Source organism: Protobothrops mucrosquamatus, unplaced genomic scaffold (assembly GCF_001527695.2).
Source record: "Protobothrops mucrosquamatus isolate PMUCROS unplaced genomic scaffold, P.Mucros_1.0 scaffold632, whole genome shotgun sequence".
Classification (NCBI taxonomy): domain Eukaryota; kingdom Metazoa; phylum Chordata; class Lepidosauria; order Squamata; family Viperidae; genus Protobothrops; species Protobothrops mucrosquamatus.
This window is the reverse complement of record NW_015386924.1, coordinates 209210-233201: the sequence shown is the minus strand read 5'-3', so window position 1 is coordinate 233201 and position 23992 is coordinate 209210. Positions and strand designations below refer to the sequence as shown.

At 38.1% G+C, this 23992-nt stretch overlaps 1 protein-coding gene across 1 annotated transcript in view; it reads left to right on the top strand.

Annotated features, from left to right (window-relative positions):
• The first annotated feature begins 16648 nt into the window (after positions 1-16648).
• KLHL32 (kelch like family member 32) overlaps positions 16649-23992 on the top strand; it is a 70912-nt gene continuing 63568 nt past the window's right edge. The window contains exons 1-3 of the mRNA XM_015817739.2: positions 16649-16733; positions 18968-19148; positions 23246-23353. Of these exons, the coding sequence (XP_015673225.2) occupies positions 16711-16733; positions 18968-19148; positions 23246-23353 (312 nt within the window). The 5' untranslated portion in view covers positions 16649-16710. The remainder of the gene's footprint in view (positions 16734-18967; positions 19149-23245; positions 23354-23992) is intronic.

Genomic DNA, 23992 nt, shown 5'->3' with positions numbered 1-23992 from the left:
GAAAGATGGGGAAAGGAATAATGGTACCTGGGGAGGAAAGGCCTCAATAACATTATCTTCTCTCAACCACAATAGTGCCAAAATAGAACACTTCTGTACCTTATTTAGTTGTTGCATATTAAGAAAAATTATTTTTACAAGATTGAAAATGGCCAATGGCAGATTTAAATAAGATTATCTAGGTTTATTCCTGGTTAGCACTGGGGACAGGGGAGAGCACCAGGAAATCCCAGAGCCACAGAAATAACAAAAGAAAGCTTTTCCTGTTGTTGCCAAGAATACTACACGGAAGTTTCCATTATCATTCTTAAGAGTCCAGATTAATTTGACCGAAATCCAGAAAGAAGCCAAGAACCATATACAGTACGTATGTATGCAGAGTGAATGAAGCAGCTGTTGTGTTCCCTTCTTTTCCTCTATTACAGCGGTTCTCAACCTATGGGTCGCGACCCCATTTGGGGTCGATTGACCATTTCACGGGGGTCGCCAAGCAAGGCTGTCCGCCATTTTTTTTGTCCATTTTTTTCCCCCTTTTCCGGCAGGTGCCTTACCTCCCTTGGGCTGGGCCAACTGGTGGTCGGCCTGCTCCGTCTCTGCCGCTTGCCAGCTACGCCTCAGCCAGCGCAGGGGGCGGAACCACGCATGCGCGGCGCTCCCGGGCAGAGAAAGTCCTCGACGTACGACCGGTTGGGTAGTCCTCGACTTACGACTGGTTTAGTCCTCAACTTACGACCGGTTTAGTCCTCGACTTACGACCAGTTTAGTCCTCGACTTACGACCGGTTGGGGGTCGCTGCATTAAAAAGGTTGAGAACCACTGCTCTATTACTATCTATTGGAGTGGCTGTTGCTAAACAGCTATTAAAGGAGAGGAGGATTAACATGAATTACTGACTGTTAGTAGTAGTGTAATGTGGCAACTAAAGCAAGAAACAAGAGGAAAAGAAAAGCCTTCCCCCCAAAAGCACTTTTTCTAAGCAGTGATTTATAGTCATGGATTTAAGGCATCAAACTACATATTAAATAAAACATATTAAGTATTGCTGATCAGAAGGAGCATTAGCAGTAAATTAAGAATACACCTATTATTTAACAGTGTGTTCCTGAAAGGTCTTGTGTGAGTGAGAGTCAAATATTTTGTCCCTGTCAGATTATTTGGGATGCAATTATTTTTAATTGGTGACATTAATCTGAAAAAAAAATGTTACATAAGCTTATTTCAAATTCTCCAGGGAAAATTAGAAGTGCTCTAATCTATATTATGCTTGTGTTTTATCTGTTCACCACAATTTATTCTAACAATGAAAGGGAACAAATTTGTAAAACTCTTCAGAGTTTGCCAAGTAGGAGGTCTATGCTTGTAAGAATGAAGGAATGCCTGCAGTAAAGATATAGCAACAGTCAATAAATGCATTCTTTTTATAGCTGGGTGACAGTAGTGTCAGGCCTTAAAGTAATTGGTATTTTTCTCTCTCTCCTATGCTGGTTGAGAGAGTATCAACTCTAAGATCAGTTACTAAAGGTGATTATAAATGGAGGCTGAACCTTATTACTTAAGGTTTAATCTTAGGAAGAAATAACATTATTTTATTAATGCCTTATAAAGCATGTAAGATGTTCTCATATTTTCTTAACAGAATAACAGAGTTGAAAGGGACCTTGGAAGTTTTCTAGTCCAACCCCCAGCTCAAGCAAGAGACCCTATACCATTCCAGACAAGTGGCTGTCCAGTCTCTTCTTAAAAACCTCCAGTGATGAAGCACCCACAACTTCTGAAGGCAAGTTGTTTCACTGGTTAATCATTCTCACTTTTAGGAAATTTCTCCTTAATTCTAGGCTGCTTTTCTCCTTGATTAGTTTTCATCCATTGCTTCTTATCTTGCCTTCTGGTGCCTTGGAAAACAGATTGACCCCCTCTTCTTTGTGGCAGCCCCTCAAATATTGGAACACAGCTATCATATCATCCCTAGTTCTTCTTTTCATTAGACACTAGACAAACACAATTCCTGCAACTATTCTTAATATGTTTTAGCACTCAGCCTCCTAATCATCTTTGTTGCTCTTTTTTGCATTCTTTCCAGAATCTCTACATCTTTTTATAACAGGCATGTCAAACTCGCGACGTCACATGATGTCACGCAATGTATCATGACTTTTTCCCCATTGCCGGCAATGGGGTGGGCGCGGTTTCAGTATGATGCATCTGGCTCGCAGGCCGGCAGTTTGACATGCTTGTTTTATAATATGGTGACCAAAACTGGATGCAGTATTCTCAGTGCGTCTGTACTAAGGCTTTATAAAGCAGTACTAATACTTAACGTGATCTTGATTCTATCCCTCTGTTAATGCAACCTAGGATTAGAAATAAATTAATCTAGAATTAGAAATAAGAAACAGCTGGACAAATGTTTATTACTTACACAGTATCTAAAGATTGATGGAGTAACATTTTAATTGATGGGTTAAAGAATGTAAGGCTTTAACTGCAGATTATAAAAAGGCCTTAGTTGATCAGACAACTCAGCAGGCTTCAACAGATTCCTTTCAAAAATTTTCCTCTCTATTTCTCAATTGATGCCTAATTTTGATTAACCCATATTAATCTAGCACCCAACAATAGAGTTACCCTGGAGAAATCCTTGGAGGCATCAGTTCTTCCCATAGTACCGGTACTTGTTTAGTACTTGAAGTACTAAAAGTACAGAAAAAGCAGAAATTTTACATCTTACTCCATTCAAAATTGAAGTTATCAGTAACATAATGATCTGGAATGTTTTAAAAGAGATCTTATTAACTGCTACCAAATTTCTCCTTTTACAGAGGAATGCTGGTTATTGATTTATGGGCTGGGTGATTTGCCATGCATATTCAACATTCTTGAAAACATCCTTATGACACACTGTAAGAGAATGTCCTTTAGGAATCAGGTCTCAAAAGCAATGAATCAGACTATAAAACATGGGGAATATATTTAAATAAATGTTATCTAACATTTTGTTTCTTTACAGACTACCTGAAACACACACTCAATATACAAAATCTGTTTCTCCTTGAATGCACATTTTCTGTGTTCTCCTGTCTTCAATATTTATGTCAGATATGGGGAATCTAATTTTTATAATCTGCCCAATATCAATATGTCACTAATGATTTCATTTTGTTGACCACAGCTAAAAACTGCTCTATAATTTGTATAGTATGCCATAGTACCTTCTCCAATTTTTCTTAAATATTTTAGCATTTTATGTTTCTCTTGTGATTTTTGTCTTATTTTTGTCTTCTGGCCCATAATCAGAAGATTATTTTGTATATAAGTTTCTCTCCACTGATTTTTTTCAAAATTCAAAAATAAAGCATTAGAATAGAATCCTAAGACATGACCTAATCACATCAAGCCGATAAATGAATACATTACAGAAATGTGGACTATGTTGAAATCTACCAGATTATTAACTATTTCCTTTTCAAAAATTATATATTTTTTGAAAGTGATGACAGTGGTTGTTTAGCAGGACTGCTTACCAGTTTGCTACTTTCTAAAACTATTTATAAACAAGCAATAGAAGCAATCTGTTTTCTATTATGGCTTATTGTTTTTCAATGTTTGTAAGAAACATCATAGGGGGCTAAAATATTGTAAAGATAACCAAAAGAGGTCATTATATCTAAAAAGTGATAAAATAGTTGAACTGGAAAAAAATATTGTGAGCTTGAAACCTAGACCAAAATAGTGAGGGAAAGACAGGATGAGGTTAAAAACTGTCTTTTCTTTTGTGGCTCAGAGAACATCACTTTCAGTTCTGAGCTACATATATTTATTCTTTTGGAATCTTTGACATTGGCAAGAACAGAATCTCAACTGCACCTGAAGATACCAGGCTAACTTAGAGAAGAAGGGGAAGCTGTTCTTGCTGCCAACAAGTCTTGTTCCAGGAAGCACTTTCCTTTACTGGATTATTACACACTGCTCTGTGGCTGGCTTGTACATTGTACTGGGTCATAGTTTGTTTTACTCTGCTTGATTACCACATTGGGTGAAAAAGTTAAGATGGCAAATGCAACAACATGATCATGGACACTATGCTTTCATACACATCCTCCCTTGCAGACATTCCTGGTTGATTAAATGAGTTGAGCTCACCTAATTCGTAAACCCTCTGCTATAAATAATAGCTAGGTCCACACTTTATTGTCTCTGGGTGACCAAAAGCAAGTGATTTTAGGGCAATCATTCTTAGTTCAGCCTCATCGCAAAGTCTCTATGGAGATTCTCAGTCATCCAGGTCATGGCTGTCCCAAAAGTTCTTTTTCAAAAGGCAACTGGACTTTGTTTTTCCTTGAGGACAGTTTCACTTTTCACCCAACTGAAGAAGCAGCTTCAAGAAAAAACAAAGTAAAAGTGCCTTTTGAAAACCCACTTTTGGATCATCACAGAGCGATTACTGAATGCTGGAGAAAAGTATGGGGATTTTTTTTTTAAAGGAGAGCAGAAAAGTCAAACTTGATTCTCCATGAGAATATGGGCCACATGGATGTGGTTTTATTTAAAATAATGTAGTAAAATGAACAATTATTAGAATAATGATTTGTCTGCATAATTGCTAGAATAATGATGTAATGCATAAATCACTGGGAAAATTCACTGGGAAAGTTCTGTGTCAGTAATATGTGGCTAACCAAATGCGCATTGCACATATATACTTTGTATATAGCAAAACCTTCCATTGTATGCCCGTGAGAAACGATCCAAATGTATTACAGTGTATTACCATGTGTAGTCCCTTTGTTCCTAAAAGAAGGATAGTATAAAAACTGAAGTCTAATCCCGTCCTCCTCGTTCAGAATTGCATGTCTCCATATGCCTCTGAACCTGCGCAAATAAACCTCTCTGCTAAACCCCTCTGGAATTCATAAGAGTTCTTTCGTTTTCCACAAGAAAACAATATGAAAATGCTTTGTAACTGACCATTTTTTTAAAAAAATAAAAATCTTCAGATTCTATAAATCCTTTTACTAAAACAAAGCCAGACACAACTCTTGGGTGTAGCCTGCAACAGGTCTAAGACTTTTCATCTGAAGCTTCCCAACAAGATTAGGTAGCAGGTGCGGATTATCTGCTGAGTCTCCTGGAGAAAAGGTAGGGTATGCATCCAAAGAATGAATAAAAAACACGTTATGTTTCACCGCCAAAGAAAAAAAATTGTCGTCTGCCAGGTAGATTTCAATATAAGGGTGTGGCGGGGGGACGAAACACTATGCTCCTTTCCACCTTCCGCTGTCAAAAATGTCTCGGGCCGGTCCCGCCATCCTGGAAAAGGCCTTTGAATCCGCATGCGGCGAGGCTTTAATACAACCCGCCAGCCGACAAGCAGCGAAGGCAATTCCCGTTTGATCCGCCGTTTCTCTTGCGCTCCAAGCGGCCTCCAGACTCCTCCTCCGCCTCCGCCTGCAGGTGAATTAAGACGACCTCCTCCGGCTTTCGCGGTTGCTAACAATGCGTTGTCGCCGCTGCCGTCGCTCCTGCGCACTGGAAAAAAGGGGAGCAATACTACTAGGAGGAGGAGGAGGAGGCGGAGGGAGAAAAAGAAACGAAAAAGGGGGAAAAAAAAGAGAGAGAAAGAAAGCGGGAGCAGATCTACTCCATCCTCCTGCCCCTGCAGCAGCAGCAGCAGCAACAGCCCGCCGGCCAGCCCGCCGTGTGCATTCAGCGCCGCTTACCCGCAGAAGCCAGCTTCCCTTCTCTCTGCTGCCTTCGGTCTCTTCGGCCCACCGAGATCGGAAGGAAAGGCCGGGCCGATCCGGTTGCAACGGGACGCGGGGGCTGCCAAGCAGTCTGGCTGCTGCCTTCTTGGAGAGGTGAGACTGGGCGACGAGGACGGACTCCCGCCCGCGCCGCCGAATAGACGTTCCCCGGGAAAAGCTCGCCCTTGTAAGCTTCCTAGGGAAACGGGGAGCCGCTTTTCCCATAGAGCGGAGAGGGGAAGGCGCGGGAGGCAGGACGGAGCCCCATAAAGAAGGCCTGGTGGCCGAGCGGCTGTCGCAGCCCCCCCCCCACCCCCAGACGCCGTCGTTGCCCCGCCGCCGCATAAGAGGAAAGTCTACTTAGTTCCCCGGTTATTAAGCGGGCCGGGAGGTGTGTGTATGTGTGTGTGGGGGGGGTCACTTGCCCCTCAACCAATAACGGAAGGCTTTGCCTCGGTTGCCGGGGCAACCTTCAACGGCGCCTGTGGGATACGTCGCCCTGCAGCAGCCCTTCAGTTCGTTTCACAACTGGCTTCAGATTGCCCCTTTCCCCCTCCTCCCCCCTTTTTATTGGGGGGGGGCATTGCAGCATTTCTTGGGAGGACTACCGGGGCGAGGGGGATGGTGGTCTGGGGAAGGATGTCCGGGATGGAGCCCTTTGGGTGTCTCTTGACCCTGATTTTGATCCTCGAATATCAAATGGCAGACTTGGCTTTTGGTGACTGGCCCCATAGAGAGGAGCCCAGTTGAGTGTTGGGGAGATGCGTTTGCATGCTGTGCCTTTCCCCCCGCACAAGTGTTCAATTTGCCCCTGACGATTTCCATCATCTCAGCAATCTTTCCCCTGACCTTCCTGGTTGAAAGGAAGGCCAACACCCCCCCCCCCCAAAAAAAACCCCGCAGTTCTGGGGAAAATACCCTTTAAGAGAAGAGGGTACAAGCTGGGGTTGCCATGACTTGGTTTTTCTGAAGCGGTGGTCTTTTGAGGAGGGTCTCTAAGGTGTGGTGTGTGGTCTCAGGCCAGGTGAGGGGAAAGAAGGTGCCCTTGTTCAAGATGCCTTTCACATCGTTGTCGTCTGGAAATGCAGACACCGTAGAGCAGTGGTGCTCCTCTTTGATGACTTTTATTGTTTTAACTATGTATAAAATACAAAGAGAAATAAAAATAGGACATTAAGGGAAGGAAGAAAAGAGAGGGGGGTGAAGAAAATATGAGGTACAAGGGAAGAAAGAAAAAAAAAAGCGTATTCATTTTAGTACAGTGCTAGATAACAACATTCCAACCTCAACCTTTTATTTTTATGCATTAGTATATGAGTAGCCATTTTTATAAAAGTACGTATAGTCAAGGCCATGGTTTTCCCAGTTGCAATGTATGGCTGTGAAAGTTGGACCATAAGAAAGGCTGAGCGCAAAAGCATTGAGGCCTTTGAACTATGGTGCTGGAGAAGACTCCTGCAAGGCAGTCAAACTGGTCAGTCCTAGAGGAGATCAACCCTGACTGCTCTTTAGAAGGCCAGATCCTGAAGTTGAAACTCAAATACTTTGGCCACCTAATGAGAAGGAAGGACTCACTGGAGAAGGGCCTAATGCTGGGAAAGATTGAGGGCAATAGAAGAAGGGGACGACAGAGAATGAGGTGGCTGGATGGAGTCACTGAAGCAGTAGGAGTGAGCTTAAATGGACTCCAGAAGATGGTAGAGTGCAGGAAGGCCTGGAGGAACATTGTTCATGGGGTCGCGATGGGTCGGACACGACTTTGCAACTAACAACAACAAGCCATTTCTATAACAAATTTATTTAATCGGCGAAAGTTTCATTTTTTTTCATCACAAGCACAAAATCCAGAAGTGATATCCAAGTAAAAAACATAATTAAATATATTCTCCTCTTTGAATAAAACAATTTAACTATTTCTACTTTATCTTCCTTGCTGTGGAAATATATATTTCTATTTGCCCTTTATAAACTATCACCATTTATATCGGTGTCAAACTCGCTGCATCACATGACATGTCGTGACGTATCGTTACTTTTTCCCCCTTGCCGGAGCTGGAATGGGTGGAGCTGGGATGGGTAGAGCTGGGATAGGCTGGGATGGGCATGGCTTCCCGTGATGCATCCGGCCCGTGGACTGGCAGTTTGACACCCCTGATTTATATTAACAAAATTCACTGCATCATTTCAGATTCTTTAACCTTAAAGGGAAAAATACTTTTTTTTTCATCCATTTTAAAACACCAAACTTTTCTTTAAAAACATTTCTGTAGTCAAAACTTTCTAATGCATCTTTTTTTACTTCCCCTTAACATGCATACTTTAATGTTCACTATTTAGATCACTCCTTCCAAGTTACCCTCATAGAATAATTTTTCTTCTTGTATACATCCTTTTAAAACTGTAAACTTTTCTTTAAACTAATACATCTTTTTTTAACTTACTCTTAACACAGATACTCTCAAATACACTTTCAATAATATTTTACAAACTTTAGGAATTACTTAAGCATTATATATGCTGTAAAGGAAAAATACATTTTCAAACTTAAAACATTAAGACTTCCTTTCAATTACAAATATTAAACTGATGAAAATCCATCCTAATTCCAATTGACTCATTAAATTTAAGTCACTCTTTCCAGCTTGCCTTCATGGAGTAAAGTCTTTTTGCTTTCTGGAATGTTTGTCAAGTAATTATAAACTTCTCTTTTTTTCAAGGATTTTTCAACCTTGTTAATGTCCATAAGGAAAAAGTCCCAAACTTGTCCTTTTAAAAATTGCAGTTTTTCTTGGAGCTCTTCTTTCAGTTGTGTTGGGAGGTTTATTTTTAAACCATAAGAGTTGGTGTCGGGTTTATATTCCAAAATTGCAGTTCAGTCCTCTGCATTGTCAGCTACTAGTGAAATTGCCTCGGTGGTTTGGTAACTTTCTACACATATTTGCATCTCTGAAGTAGTTTGAGAAGTTTTTTTAAACATCCTTGGAGCATAACTGATCTATGAACTGATGTTTTTTATTTAAAGATTTTTCAAATCTCTAATAATTTGCTCCTCCATCTTCTTATGTAGAGCAGTGGTTCTTAATCTTTTCTTCATCATGGATCCCCTTTAAATACCTTTTGGGGCCACAGACCATGGCCACGGACCACCAATTCTTAACTCAAGATTTAAATCATAAAATTTCTTCAAGATTTTGTGGACTCTCGTGACAACATCATGGGCCCCCAGGGGGTTGAGAACCATTGCTTTAGAGCTTTTCATATTGTAAAAAGCCGTATGATAAACCTGTGCTATTAGCTACATCAAACCAGTTTGAAGAATAGGCTTGATTTGACTGTTAATGGAAAGGAATCACATCCATAAAGTATATCATATTTTTAAAAACTACTTTGTTCCCCCCCCTGTACTATTCTGGGGCAATGTACATAATTCTTGGGCTGCTTCCTTTATATCCAAATACAGATCATATCCAGATATTCTGGACTTTCGGATCATGTTCTGAAAGTCTTTGTGAGTATGGGGATTTCCCCTTTTTTCTTTTCCATTTGCCCTTTTAAAAACTTCATTATGGTACTTTTTCCTGTTAGTTTCCCCTGTTTCTTCCCTTATATTGATTGATCTGTGATGTACTTGGATGAGGAAACATTCACGGAAGGCTATTTTGACTGGATTCGCATACAGTTATGCATTAGGCTAAAGTGCAGTTGACTAATTTGTGTTTCAGTGTGTTGTGAATTGAAGCAAGAGAGTTAAATCAATAAAGCTTGGTTTTGTTAATATGTGCGATCAAATTCTTTGTGACGTTGCCAGTGCATTGTTAATATGTCCAATCAAAGTCTTTTGAGAAGTTGTCAATACATATTGCAATGCATGTTGACAACTTCTCTTGTTTTGGGTGGTATTTATTTATAATGAGCTTTGGAACAGGAAATTGGGAGATAACATTTCTTGAAGATCTAGAACTGGGCTTTAGGTCTTGGGTTGCTGACACCAGATAAAGAACTAACTGCTAGTGGTGGTGTTTTTATACAGTACATTGTAGTAGTGTGCTGTACAGCGGTCATCTCCTGGGAGATTATAAAAGTTTTCTACAAAATATGAGTGAGTTGGGGAAAAATGATGTTTAAACTTTTGATTTTGAATAGTGCAGAAAGTCTACTGGAAAATGTAACAATCATTTATGCAACCCTAAGCAGTTCTTTGACTTGGGTCCAATTTTTATCATGTGATTTATGAAAACCTTTCAGGCTGAAACTCTACAGTAAATATTAGAAGTAAATATGTAAATAAGCAAATATAAGAAAACAGCTTTGCATCCAGCTAAAATTCTATGTATTCCAACATCCTGTTTCTATAGTGAGCCTGACAAATTGCTAGGGGGACAAATAAGAACTCCTTTGCACTAATGTTCATCAGCCTTTATCCTGAGAGCCCTGTTGCACTTCGTACTGGAGAAAATGTATAGCTATCACGATTAGTAGCTATTAATAACTTATTCTCTATGAATAAGCCTAATAATCTTTGAAAGCTATCCAGCTTTGGGCTTATCACTTGGAATAGTAAATTCCATGGCTTAAGCATGCAGTATATAAAGGAGTCCTTGTTTTATTTATCCTGATTGGAAAAGATTGTTATGGATCTTCTGTTCATCTGCTTTCTTCACAAAATGCCTGATTTTAATGCTTCTTGTTGCTTCTCCATAAACCATATTTAGTTTTTGTTAGTAGCTACCGTAGTAGTGGAATCTGGTTGTAAGGGTATTTTGAAATTTGGAATGACGTGGATGCATAAAGCTCCCAAATTATTGAATAGATGTGGGTTTGTGGAAAGAAACAGAAAAAAAATGAACAGGAATGGAGGTTATGGCAAAGTAGCAAAACTTTTGCTTTTGTCCTCCGGGAGAATTAGCCCAACATTTCTGCCACTTGTTTTATTTTGGGGAATTTGGGGAATATAGGCTAAGGAGCAAAATGAGTATTTAAACACTCATATTACTTCTTGAAATTCCAAATACCACTCCCCAAAATTCAGGCCTCAGACCCTCCACTTTCATAACAGGTTCATCCTCAACAGGATTCATCAAGTCTTTAAGCCAACAAAAGTAATAAATCTTTATATTATGGTATTCCTTTGGGTCTATTGTTTATGCAGTTTAAGCTTATTGATGAGAGAGAAGACCTAAAATGGCAATTCTTTGCCATTTTATCATTGTAATTTCTAGATAAAGCTGTCTTGTAAATAAACCCAGAGAATTGTTTACTGACTAGTACTAGTTGGAAAGGCAGATTATTTACCTGTTGCTAGGCTGGTAAAAGAAACTGGCCTATTATTAGCTGTCTACCATTTGTTTCCATGCCGGTCATGGAAGAATACACTTCCAGTTTCCCTTAGATAATATGAAACCACATAGGTGATTGGGTAGGGATATAATCAGCCCACTAATTTTCTGTCAGCCTGCTTATTTACCCATATGGAATTAATGGGAACCATACATTTCGTTTCAAGGTAAATGAAATATCTGACCTTTCCAAACTGTATTTTTCTCTACCTTGAGAGTTATCAGCCTCTAATGTGAATGACACCTTGGCAATATGCAGAAGGGAATGAACAAGGAGCAAAAATGGAAGATAGCTTCAGTACTTCTTTCCGATGATTATTACATATACTTTATTCGGGTATGCCAGCAAGTGCAGAGCACATTTTTATTCTGTTTCCAGTGTAATGAGAAATTCCTGGGGAAAAAGTACACAATAATCATCTAGGAGCAGTTCTCCAAGGATTAGAGTTGCTGAAAATTTGAGTTCCAGCCTCACTGTGGTATTGTGTCTCTAAAGAATATACCATGGTTGATATCTAAATTTGTGGAGGTTCTTTTGCCTCTTAAAGAATCACCTGCAATAGTTTTAAGTGCTAAAGCCAGACCAAAATCCTGGCTCAAATTTCTGCTCTACTGTATTTAGTGGTTTTGTGTACTGAAATACAACCTCAACTTTTTGTTTTTGTTTTGATATTTATTTCACTTTTATTTAAAAAGTGAAACAATTGATCTTTTCAAATTGGGCTATAGTAATTTGGAAAGGATTTGAGGTGGTTTCTATCAAGATAATGAGAATCCTGAAGGAGGATTCTAGGGATTGAGGGGGCCATACCTTTGTTTTCCACTCCCATATCAGAAAGCTAGTAAGACCTGATAGGAAATATTTTCATATTGTTCATATTAGTAGTCCAATACTATCGGTTTGGATACTATCTTTTCTAAATTTTACTCTCATTAGTCTTTATAGAAGATATATTTGCAAGAACAGGAATTAAAGATATCTTAACAAGAATAAATTACAAAGTAATTTACTCCATATTTCTAATTTATCCTAATGTCATGATCCTGATACCAGGGAGAGGTTCATAGGTGGTGATTTGGTGTTTCCACCTGATCTAGCAGAATATATTTTTGATGCTTGTTTTGTTATTGGTTGATTTTAATTTTATTTATTAATAATATTACTTTACTTTTTGATATAATCGCCATTCAGATTGAGGCACTTGTCATAACGTCTTACAAGGTTTGAAATTTTTTAGTAGTAGTCGCTTGGTGCCAAATCTGGGCTACAGGGGGTGATCAAAAACATCCCAATGGAACTGCTTCAAAAGTTCTTGGGTGCATCTGGAGGTGTGCAGGCGAGCATTATCGTGAACCAACACCACACCGGAAGTCAGCATGCCCCGATGCTTGTTATGGATGGCTCATCTGAGTTTTTGTAATTTTTCACAGTAGACTTCTGAATTGATGGTCGAACCATGCTCCAAGAACTTCACTAGCAGTACTCCTTTGGCATCTTCATATTTGGCGGGATTTTCTATGGCACCACTTCCGGTATGGTGTTGGTTCACGATAATGCTCACCCACACACTGCTAGACACACCTAAGAACTTTTGAAGCAGTTCTGTTGGGATGTTTTTGATCACCTCCCCTATAGCCAAGATTTGGCGCCGAGCGACTACTATTAAGGAATTTCAAACCTTGTAAGATGTTATGACAAGTGCCTCAATTTGAATGGCGATTATGTCAAAAAGTAATGTAATGTAGTTTTCTAATGTGTATAATAAAATTCTGTATCTGCGAGTGTCTGTCATTGATAACCAAATGGAGGTTTATTTCCAAATTGAACAAAGGTAAATAGCAAAATCTAATGTTCCCCCCAATGCTCTCTCCTAAAGCCATTTTTTTTTTTACTATCAAAGCTGTTATTTAAAATTTAAGAAGGTAGGAATTTATTTAGCATTACATAGAAAAGAATGCAGAAATGATCCTGCTCTCCAATTCTGTTTCCACATTTGAAAACCGTTTGTGTCTGTAATCTGTTATACATATTTCTGTATTTCTGAAAATTATACTGGAATTTCTCATGTTTTTATAGGAATTCCTAACAGTTGCAAATACAGTTAATATCCTCATTACCTCTGAAACATTTTCCATTATGGTCTGCTTCATATGGAATCAATGTAGATAAACTCTTTGCTGATATGTGTAACAGTAAACCATAAACTCTCTATATAAAAACCAGAATAAACACAAGGGATTCAGATAACATTAAATCACAAGCTTTATAGGCTGTGACCTATGAATCTAGCCAATCTGATTGATACACTTTACAATAAAATGCAATTATTTTAGTATCATATTAGTTTCTTTCCAGCCTCGATAATTAGTTTTCTCTATTATTTTGTCCTGTATTACTTTAATGAACAACATAATTCAAGGAAAAAAATAATAAAATCAATGTTTTAGCATTATGTATTTTTTCTTTCTTTCACAAATAATAGAAACATTTTCGTGGTCTTAATACACTGTAGCTCTAAATGATTTTGAAACTCTGAAATTTTTATGTATTGCTTCATGGGTTCTGCTTTTATTTCATAGAATTGTAGCTTTAATCTGGTCGTAATGTTCTTCCTGGAGTGGAATGTGCTTTTCAAGTCAGCATCCCTTTTCCAAGTCATTGTTGCTCACTGCTGTGCAATAGATCAAAGCAGCTGGAATCAAATTTCCTACTCAGCAATGTCTACATTTATTAAGGCAATAATTGTTGGCTCAAGTGATGCTACCAATGGTAAAGAGGAGAACGTAAAACATATTTTCTTTGTGAATGTCCCAGGTTTTTAAAAAGCCAGCATGTAGGGCAAAAAGCTGGTTTTCAGAGAGAAACGTATGGTCTCTGCTTTCTTGTATAATATTTTAGTAGAATATTCTAACCAATAAAATCTAAAGCTGATGGAGTAATGGGTGGAGAACCATAAAATTATTGAATAATTGGATAGAGTAGCCATGTTTCCAGACAATCAATTCTGTGGGGGAAAAAAATCAAGGTCATACAAGCTTCTTGATACTGTATCAAGTTAGTCTTCTGATCCATCTAGTTCAGCGGTTCCCAACCTTTTCTATACCCCGCAGCCCTAGAACACTTCTGATATATTCTCGCACCCCTTACAAAAGTTTGAAATAAATGGCAATGAATTATGCACATATAGTATAATTTTGAAACTTCTAAACCCAAGTTTTCGCACCCCCTGGAATATCGTCTCGCACGGTTGGGAACCCCTGATCTAGTTTAAGGCTGCCTTTGTTGAAGAGATTTCCCAAAGTTTCTAGCAGGAATTTTTAAAATCCTATCTGGAGAAGCTAAAGATTGATCTCCTCCTTTGCGGAGTCTTTAGTAGCAGCATTGCTCTCCTCTTTACCAACTCCAATCAGAGAGGGATCTATACCTGTAGTAAATATTTTAGCATAATACAAATAGCAGCATAAGTTGCACTCGTAAGGTGCAACTTTGTTTGAATACTGCCCTATGAAACGAAAAGTATAATTTGCTTTCTGAAATTGTGTATGATCTTATATTGAATTTGTACATCATCCTTCAGATACATCTAACATAAATTCAGATTATTTTTGAAAACAGCTAAGTAGTTGCTGAGCCTCTTATCATATGGTATACCTAACCTTAAGATAAAGTTTCTTTCAGTCCTGCTGGTGAATACGTCACTTAAGCATTCTTGGTTTAGACTGTTTGCACCATTCTCTGCTTTGGGAATGTTTCTAGACTTCTCAGTTATACCTACTAGTCTGGTATAACCTACCAGTTACCAGGTATGACCCTGTTTAATTTCTGAGCCCTGATAATTTCAGCCAAGTGCTCTTAGCTGTTGTTTTCTTATCCACAGATTGTTTGATTTCTATTCAGTTTGAGTTTTCTATCTTCTTCAAATACCATTTTCCTTGAATCATCTAAAATGTTGTTCCATATTCAGCTATTAACATAAAAGACTTTTGAGACTTTGTAAATCCATCGAAATATTGGGCTACATCTATATAAGAATTGAAAGATTAACTTTTAAAAATGAAAGCTACCGTAATAAAATGCGTAAGTTTGCTCTGATAAAGAGTTGTACTAGAATAATTGGAGTCAGTTCTTGTAATGTATCTCCTGCATTTATGGCAATGTGATCCTATTCGTATGACCACTTGTGTGTTTCCATTCCTATAATTGCTCATAGAGCTAACAAAATATGTTCACTGTGTTCATCATGACAAAGATGATGATAAAGGATAGATTTTGAAAGATTTTTACCGTGTAGTAAATGAGTGCTGAATTATGCCTTGAATCTGCGCATGGAATTTCCAGAGATGATGTTTTCTTTGATGCGGAAAGTGATGTGTTCTGGAATGTGCAAAAATAAAATTGCATTACCTTCACATGAAATGAACCTTCAAAATAACATGTGCAGACGTGTACTTTGATTAGTAAGAGTCATGGGGGAACAATTAGTGGTAAACTTGCATCATTCTGCTCTGGTTCTATTTCACATTCTTGTTGTCCTGGCAGATAGGATACAAATATCAGTCAATGAAAAACCTCTTTAATTGTATTTCCATTGCTGTTTGAACTTTTCATGCTGAAATAACAAGGTTAAAGAGGAAGTAGAATGGGGGTGAAGTTAATGAAATTCAAAGAACTGGGGGGGGGGGGGTTGATATAGGAAGAAAAACAGTAATGCTAAACTTTTATTTTTGTATCTGTTGCTTTGTAGGATATTCTTAATGAATCAGTCATGAAGTTGAATGTTGTACTGTAAGCATCGTAACTTTTTATGCCTCAGAGCTTTTACAGCAAGTGGAAGCAAAGTATAGTTTGTGGGAGCTTCAGCAGAAAAGATGCATTAAAGATATGGCTCAAAATATGTACTGTATACTGTACTAAACTAGTTTTGCTTTTTAGATTTTAACTAAAGAGAAGAAAACAGTTCTTAGAGATCAGGGTTTTGTCTTGCAAAAACATATTCTTTTAGCTTACTACTAGACACCTATATGGCAAGTGGAAAATATATACAGTAGACCCAATTTTTATATTTCTACGTCCAATTTTTATATTCAATTTGCAGTTTCAAAAAAGTATATGTGTAACTTGATACTAAATATTGGCAGATAATGATGATGATGATGATGATGATGATGATGATGATGATGATAAAGTTGGAAGGGACCTTGGAGGTTATCTAGTCCAACCCCCTGCTCAGGCAGGAAACCCTATACCATTTCAGACAAATAGCTGTCTAGTTTCTTCTTAAAAACTTCCAGTGTTGGAGCATTCACCGCTTCTGGAGGCAGGTTGGTCCACTGGTTAATTGTTCTGTCAGGAAGTTTCTCCTTAGTTCTAGGTTGCTTCTCTCCTTGATTAGTTTCCATCCGTTGCTTCTTGTCCTGCCTTCTCCCATTGGGCATTGATACTGGCGTTAACTATTTGGCATGAATATTTAGCCTAATTGCTTTTTGTAGCAATTGCAGTTTTCTCTGCAAGGGAGAGAACAGAAAGTCATTTTAATTCTAATCCTATTTTTTTCTTTCCTTTCAGTTGGAATGTGTAGTGCATTTTTGTAAATTATTAAGAAGCAAGGGATTTCAAACAGTAAAGCTGAAGGATGCCATCTGAAGTGTGCCTCAGGTATAGTTCACAGTATCTGCCTCAGCCAATTTTCATTTTACAGTATATGTGTTCATGTTACCTACTAAAGGATGACAATACCGCCATCTGGATCCATGCCTATCCCATCAAAATTACCCTGTCAACAAAGGTTTGTTTGGTAATGTGATAGGTTCCCTTGAATTTTCATGATAACTTTTCTCACAGAAAATCTTGATGTAAAAAATGTTTGCTCTTTTCACTTTGTCAGCTTATTTACATGTTGTGCATTTCAGCCTAAAATAAGAACTTGTAAATCCTGGAGAGAGAGAAAGAAGGAAGAGAATAGCATTGTGGTGTTCCTTATAGATCAGTCCTCAAAATTAATTTTTAAAAACATATATAAGCTAAAGTAGAAAGAATAATAAGATTTTTCACTCCTCCAAATTTGATTCAGTTAAACAACATTTTTACAATAATACAAATCATTTTTCCAGCTAGTTGGACTATTTGTGTTGTTTACATATTGCATATGTGATTCTAATTATGCATGGTAAAAATGAGATGTGAACTTTGAATTCTGCACTTCTTTAGGTTTAAATATGTGTCCAAAACTCTAGAACAAATGATTTACCATAGGAATTGCCTTAGATTTAAACTTTTGGGAAATTTTAGACATGCAATTTTAATAAATTATTATTATGCTTAAACATATAACATGAAAACTTTTGTAAACTTTAGTTCACTTTATCAGAGTTGCATTTAATGAAAAAGCATGCTTTCTAATGATTTTTTTAAGTTGGAAAGCTGTCACCAGATTAATTTTTTGCTTCCACGGACCAGCATAGTTTTCCTCCTTCAGTATTCCTAAGGGCTACAGTGCCTGGGAATTCTGGGAGATACAGGTATAGACCTAACATGACCAAAGAGTATCAGAGTAATGTAGGAATGGCCGACCCTGAGAAATGCAAAATACATTTCTAGTGTTACTGTCCCTTTATTCTGTAGCACATTATTCTTTGTGATTTGTTAAAATGTTTTTTCTAGCGTGTGTTTATTTTTGTTACAGCAAAAAGTGTTGACAGGAACTGGTAGTGATACATAAATTATCTCAAGAAACTAGCGCTATATTTAGTAATACATTTCAGTACTTTCTGCCACTTTGCCCTCTCAAAAAGTGCATTATATAAAGTTGAACATTTCTAGAGTGTTGGAAAGAATGGTATGTATTGCCATTTCTAGTGGCAATGACAATTTAATTACTTATATTCAGGGAAATTGGGGGAAATTGCTCACAAACATGCTGTTGGTTGACATTGTACAATTCTTATGCAACATAAGAATTGCAGTTCAGTTGATCTGAGCCCTGGTAATGATAATTTATGTATGGGCACATTGTGGATGTTTAGAACAGCTTTATTTGGTATAGAAGAATGAGATCTACTTTTGTCTAATGAACTATGGTAATATTTCTGATAGACCATAATACTGCAGATCTGTTGATTCTGTGCAGAAATAGGAAAAAATTAAAAATACTGTATTTTTAATTGTCAGAAATAATAATAATAATAATAATAATAATAATAATAATAATAATAATAATAATAATAGTAGTAGTAGTAGTAGTAGTAATAGTGGTAGTGGTAGTGGTAGTAGTAGTAGTAGTAGTAGTAGTAGTAGTAACTACTGAAGTGGAAAGATTATGTTATAAATAGACCGTGATGGTCCCAGTAGTTATTGACACAGTGGATGCCAAATTAAAAAAAAAAAGTTCTTTACAGCACCTAGAAAATCTGTGCATTGACAAAATTTACATCTGTCAATTACAAAAGGTTACAATACTTGGACCCGCACATTCATTGCAACAATAAATTATGACATCCTAGGTTCTTGGGAAGTACTTGATGTGTGTGAAGGCCATCACCAGCTAATGAAGCGGCAGCTGTGACTTCACATGTTGTGTATATAATAATAATAATAAAACATTTCCCTATTCCAAGCCCTTGGGAAGGGCTTGATATGTGGACAGAAATATCAGATCCAATCTAAACATCTGATTGACTGTCCCTCCAACCCTAATATTGAATTCCTGTGCAATTACACTTTACAGGGAATTCTCAGGCACTTTTTTCCCCTGAAAAAATATTGTACAAATACATACATAAATAGATTACATATGTGGTAATTAAAAAATCAGATAATTTAAAGCACATGGGTATATTTCATAGACTTTATTTTGATCCTCATGGTCCTAGTTACTGTTTCGTCTTTTGCAGTATTCAAGATATGCTGACTGGTCAGAGACTTTGCCAATCCAGTTCTCACAATGATGCTGTCCTGGCAGCTCTGAACCAACAAAGAAACGATGGGATCCTCTGTGATATAACTCTAATTGCTGAAGAACAGAAATTCCCTGCTCACAAGGCTGTACTAGCAGCATGCAGTGACTATTTCAGAGTAAGTTAACATATGTTTGTATAGTATAGCCAGTATAGTAATATTTTTATGTAATTGTTACTTCTAGATTGTTATAATAAATGTAAATTCCCTTTTCTTTTAAATTTTGGACACAGTAGTGTGAAAATGTTATTTTTCAAGTATTGTCATGCACGTACATTTCTGGAAGTGTGTATATGGACATATATGGATTCTGTGTGGTGCATCTAGTCCTTGGAAAGGAAGGCTGGCATAAGACTCTCTTTCTACATGTAAAATATGTACAGATAGTTCTTGACCTATGAACATACATTTAACAACCATTCAAAATTATGATGGCACTGAAAAAAAGAGACTTACAACCAGTCCTTGTACTTATGACGTTCACAGAGTCCCTGTGTCACATGATCAGAATTCAGATGCTTGGCAACCGGCATGTATTTATAACAGTTGCAGTGTCCCAATGTCACATGACTGCCATTTGTGACCTTCCCGGGGGCTTCTGACAAACGTGATTAATTTAAGGGCCATGGTCATTTGCATACTGATTGTGGCAAAAAGATAATAAAACAAGTATAACTCACTTAATGACTATCTTGCTTAGTGTCAATATAGTTCTGGTCCCAATTGAACTGGTAAGCTAAGGACTTTCTGTATAGTTCAGGGGTAGGCAACCTTGGTTCTTTTATGATTCGTGGACTTCAACTCCCAGAATTCCTGAGCCAGCCATGCTGAGGGGAAAGGGAGAGGTTTCCAAGCTGAGCCATGTTAGCTCAGGAATTCTGGGACTTGAAGACCACGAGTCAAAAAAGAGCCAAGGTTGTCTACCCCTGGTATAGCTGAACTAGATTTTTCTGTGCTCATAAATAAATGCAGTTCAACTCTTGGATATTGCTTTCAAGTTAACTGCGTGATTGTGTCACACTAGATCAGTCCAATGATAGTTTTTTTTCAAGATTTTCTATTATTCTATTTGTATTTTAATATTGAGTTTGAAGTTTGCTTTTTTGATGCATCTAATATGCATAAGCATATACGTACTGTATGCATATGCATATACATATTTCAGATGCAATAAAAAAGCACACTATGTGTGTGTGTGTGTGCGCGCACGTGTGTGTGTGTGTGGGGGGGGTATATGAATTAAATAAGTAATAATCACTTTGAGGCATTCATGAGCCAGAAAAGAATTTTCCCTGTTTGTGGTGATTTGAATGATTTTGGATAAAATGAAGGACAGAAGATCGTGATAAGATTGCAGCCTATTAGGATTTGCAATATTTTTGAAATATTAGTTATGTACTAGGAGGTATCCCCAGATTGGGGTAATTTACTGTATGGCTGGTAGCAGGATTAGTCTTCTATCAGCTAAATCCTTTTGTGAGCAGATCTGACTTGACCTTAGTTATTTATTTCCTTTTAATTCTCAGCCTACACTGCAGTTATACTATGCGCTCTCCTTACATTTTGCAGACTGGTTAGCAAGCTTCAATTTGATCCAAATGCAGCTGCCAGAATACATTTGAAAGGACTTCCTTAATGAGAGAGGAATGACTGCCTAAGCTTAATCACCTGTCACCATTGTTACTTGATTTTCAATGCATTATAATTTCATTTGGATGGTATTATTCTTCTACCTCTTGAACTTACAGGTAGTCTTCAGGTTATCACCCTAATTGGGACTGGGATTCCCGTTGCTATGCAAAACACTTATTAAGTGTTAAATGTCAGTTTAAAACATTAAGGGTTTTTTTTTTGGAAAACTTAAAATTTAAGTTGACTGCACCGCTTAGCCACAGCAGTTCCAGAAAGTGTGATTATTAGGTGAGGACATCAGGTGATTGCAGTGTGCAACCTCCTGCCTGTTTTCCCATTGACTTTGCTTATTATAAAGTTGCAGATGGCGATCACGTCTCCTGTCACTTGAAAGCTCCCACACCAATCCACACCAGTCCTGAGCCCTGAGCCTTGGTTCTTCCAAGGCAAAGGATGCTTTCAGGGAATCAGCCCATTTCTCCTGCCTTGCGGGAACTACCTCTGCTTCAACTCCCTCCACCCACCTATCTCCGTTCCCTGTCCTTTTGACTGCCCTGTAGAGCATGGCCAAGATGGGGATGCCATGGCATTATATCACCCACCTTCATTGTCTTCAGCTCCTTTCCCATTTTCTGGGCTCATTGACGCCAATTGGCCTCAAGCTCCATGGTTTGGGGCTCTGTGGGAGCTCATTTCTGCTCTTTTGATCACCCTGATGAAGATACCACTTTAGTTTTGCTGCCGTCTCTGGGTCTAGCAGTGACAGAGCCCCTACACTGTGGGGCTTCAGGCCATCTAGAGACCATTCAGCGGAGGGGAGGGGAAGGCGAAGAAGATTACAAAGGTAAACTAGGACAGTGGAACATAGCAGCATCACCATGCTGTGCAGGGCAGCTAAAAGGACAAACATTGGGCCGGGAAGATTGATGAGGGGATTTGAAGCAGAGGCAGTTCATGCAGGGCAAGAGAATGGAACTGCAGACCGCTGCGATGGTTGTAAGTTTGGGCTAGTTGCCATGTGCCCAAATTTTGATCACAAGTTTACTACGATCGTTCCAAGTGCAAGGACAGGTATAAGTCCAGTTTTCAGTGCCATTCTAACTTTGAACAGTTATTAAATACATGGTCACAAATAACCCAAAGACTATCTGTATTGAGTCAGTTTTAGTTTGATGCTACTATGCTGTGTTTTGCTTTATTTTATTGACTGCATGGTTGAAAAGTGAAATGAAAGTTATCCCATCTCTTGGAAAAATATACAATGTTAAGTTGGATTAGGATGCAGTGAACCCATAATCTTGTGAAGAAGTTGTGGTATGCCAGAGCATTCAAATGACTAGTCATTGTGGTGCCAGAAGTAGCATATGTTGCTTTCCTGATATCCAACAGCATTATCAATGTTTGCAAAAACACAGCTTGTCCTTCAGTGCGAGGCTTTCACTTAGGCGCAGTGTTGTGGGAGTAGTTTGCTATGGCTTTTTCACAAGCTGGAACACCTTATGTGCATGAAAAAGCCTTGTGGGTGTAGATTAAGACTTTGTGCAGACATTGCTTAGCCAGGAAAAAAGAATACTGTTTAGGTGGGAAGGAAATGTGCAGTTGTACATTTATGCCCGGCCAGCAGAGACCTTGTAGTTCAGGAGCCCCTCATAGCAGTTGCTACAATATTGTTTTTTAATTTGTTAAAAGCCCTTTTGTACTTGTATAGATGAATGAATATACCACTGCGAGCAAAGGTAGATATTTAAGTTTAGATTGCTAGGGCTCAGTAAGATTTTTAAAACAAAAGAGATGCTGCCAACACCCATCTTCCAGGAGTGCCTCAACCGGTAGGCATCCCGCTATCCTGATATAGGAGAGGTAGTGTGCTCTCATGCCTCCTTTTTGATGATTAAGAAGTAAAATTGCAAAAAAACAAAACAAAAAACCCTTAATACTTTCAATAATGCAATCTTCTGGCCATGTACAGTGAAACCAATGTCAGATTAGGACTGGGAACACTCAGATTCAGCAGATTGAGTACTTAGATTGAAAGTCATCATCTTTCTGCCTAGCCTGCTTTTTGGGCTTAATGACAGATTAAAATGTAAGACGGCCGTGTCCACGGTTTTAAGCTCCTACAGAAATGGAAGAATATCAATGTAATAATAAAACAAAATGTAACTCCAAAATTTGACTCCCTTGAAGCTATAGAATATTGATTAGTAACTTCATTGGATTAGATCCCCATTGAAGGGAACTGTTCCTTTGTTTTATAAAAGGCACCACAAGTTCTGCTCTAAGCTTTTCATCGTTGTTGTTGTTTTCATACAGTGTCCTGTGTATTTTTCCAGCCTTCCAAAGCAACTTTCCAAAAGACACAGAGATTTATTGTATAGGAGAAAAGAAAAATTACAGAGATAACCTCTTTGCCTGGTCTTTGCCACATGAATAGAAACCTCTGTGCTATTTGGGAGCCAGTCCATGTTTAACAAAAGTCTTTTTTTAAGGACTAGCAAGAGAACCATCATTGTTTTCTGATTCTTAACGTGGACGTTATGCATAACAGTTTTAATGAATAAATATTTTATTTCTTCCCTTAGGCAATGTTCAGTCTTTGTATGGTTGAAAGTTGTGCAGATGAAGTGAATTTACATGGCATCACAGGAATAGGTTTAAAGCAAGCTCTGGACTTCGCGTACACCGGACAGGTATTATATTACAGTCCTTAATCAGCCTATAAAAGTTATATGAACCCCTTTTTCCAAATAACTTCACTCATAATATTGAAGAGATAGGGAAACAATATAGAGTAGGGCTTATGGAATTCCTTCAGACCCCTTAATAATAGCTCTCTTTTAGGCCACATGTGTAGAAAGGATATGCTTGTTGTAGAATGGCGAATTGGAAAATTCTGATTCATTGTCCAACTGCCTTGTCCGTAGGGATATACTGTCCTGGGGAGAAAAATATGGACTTTCTTTGTTCCATAGTTCCCAACCCAGTCCAACTCAACCTTCTATCCTCTCCAATCTTGTGTTAATGTGGTTTTAAGAAGCATTCCAGTAAATATCATTTAGTGATTTAAAAACTTTCCTTGAGGGCAAAGCCTGTGACCATGTGTGGCTTTTAGCCACAAAAATATAGCTCATGGTTGCATGCTGTTCCTGCCAAACTACTGATTAATCATCTCTTGACTGAAGGTGAATCAAATTCTGGTTTTCTGCTTCTTTCTAAAAGTGGGAAACCAGCTTTTTTGTATATAATCATTGTGGATTCTAGTTCCTTTCCCAGTAAAACTAGTAAGCAGCTATCTACAAAGAATGTTGATAGTGGCTATTAGGCCTATC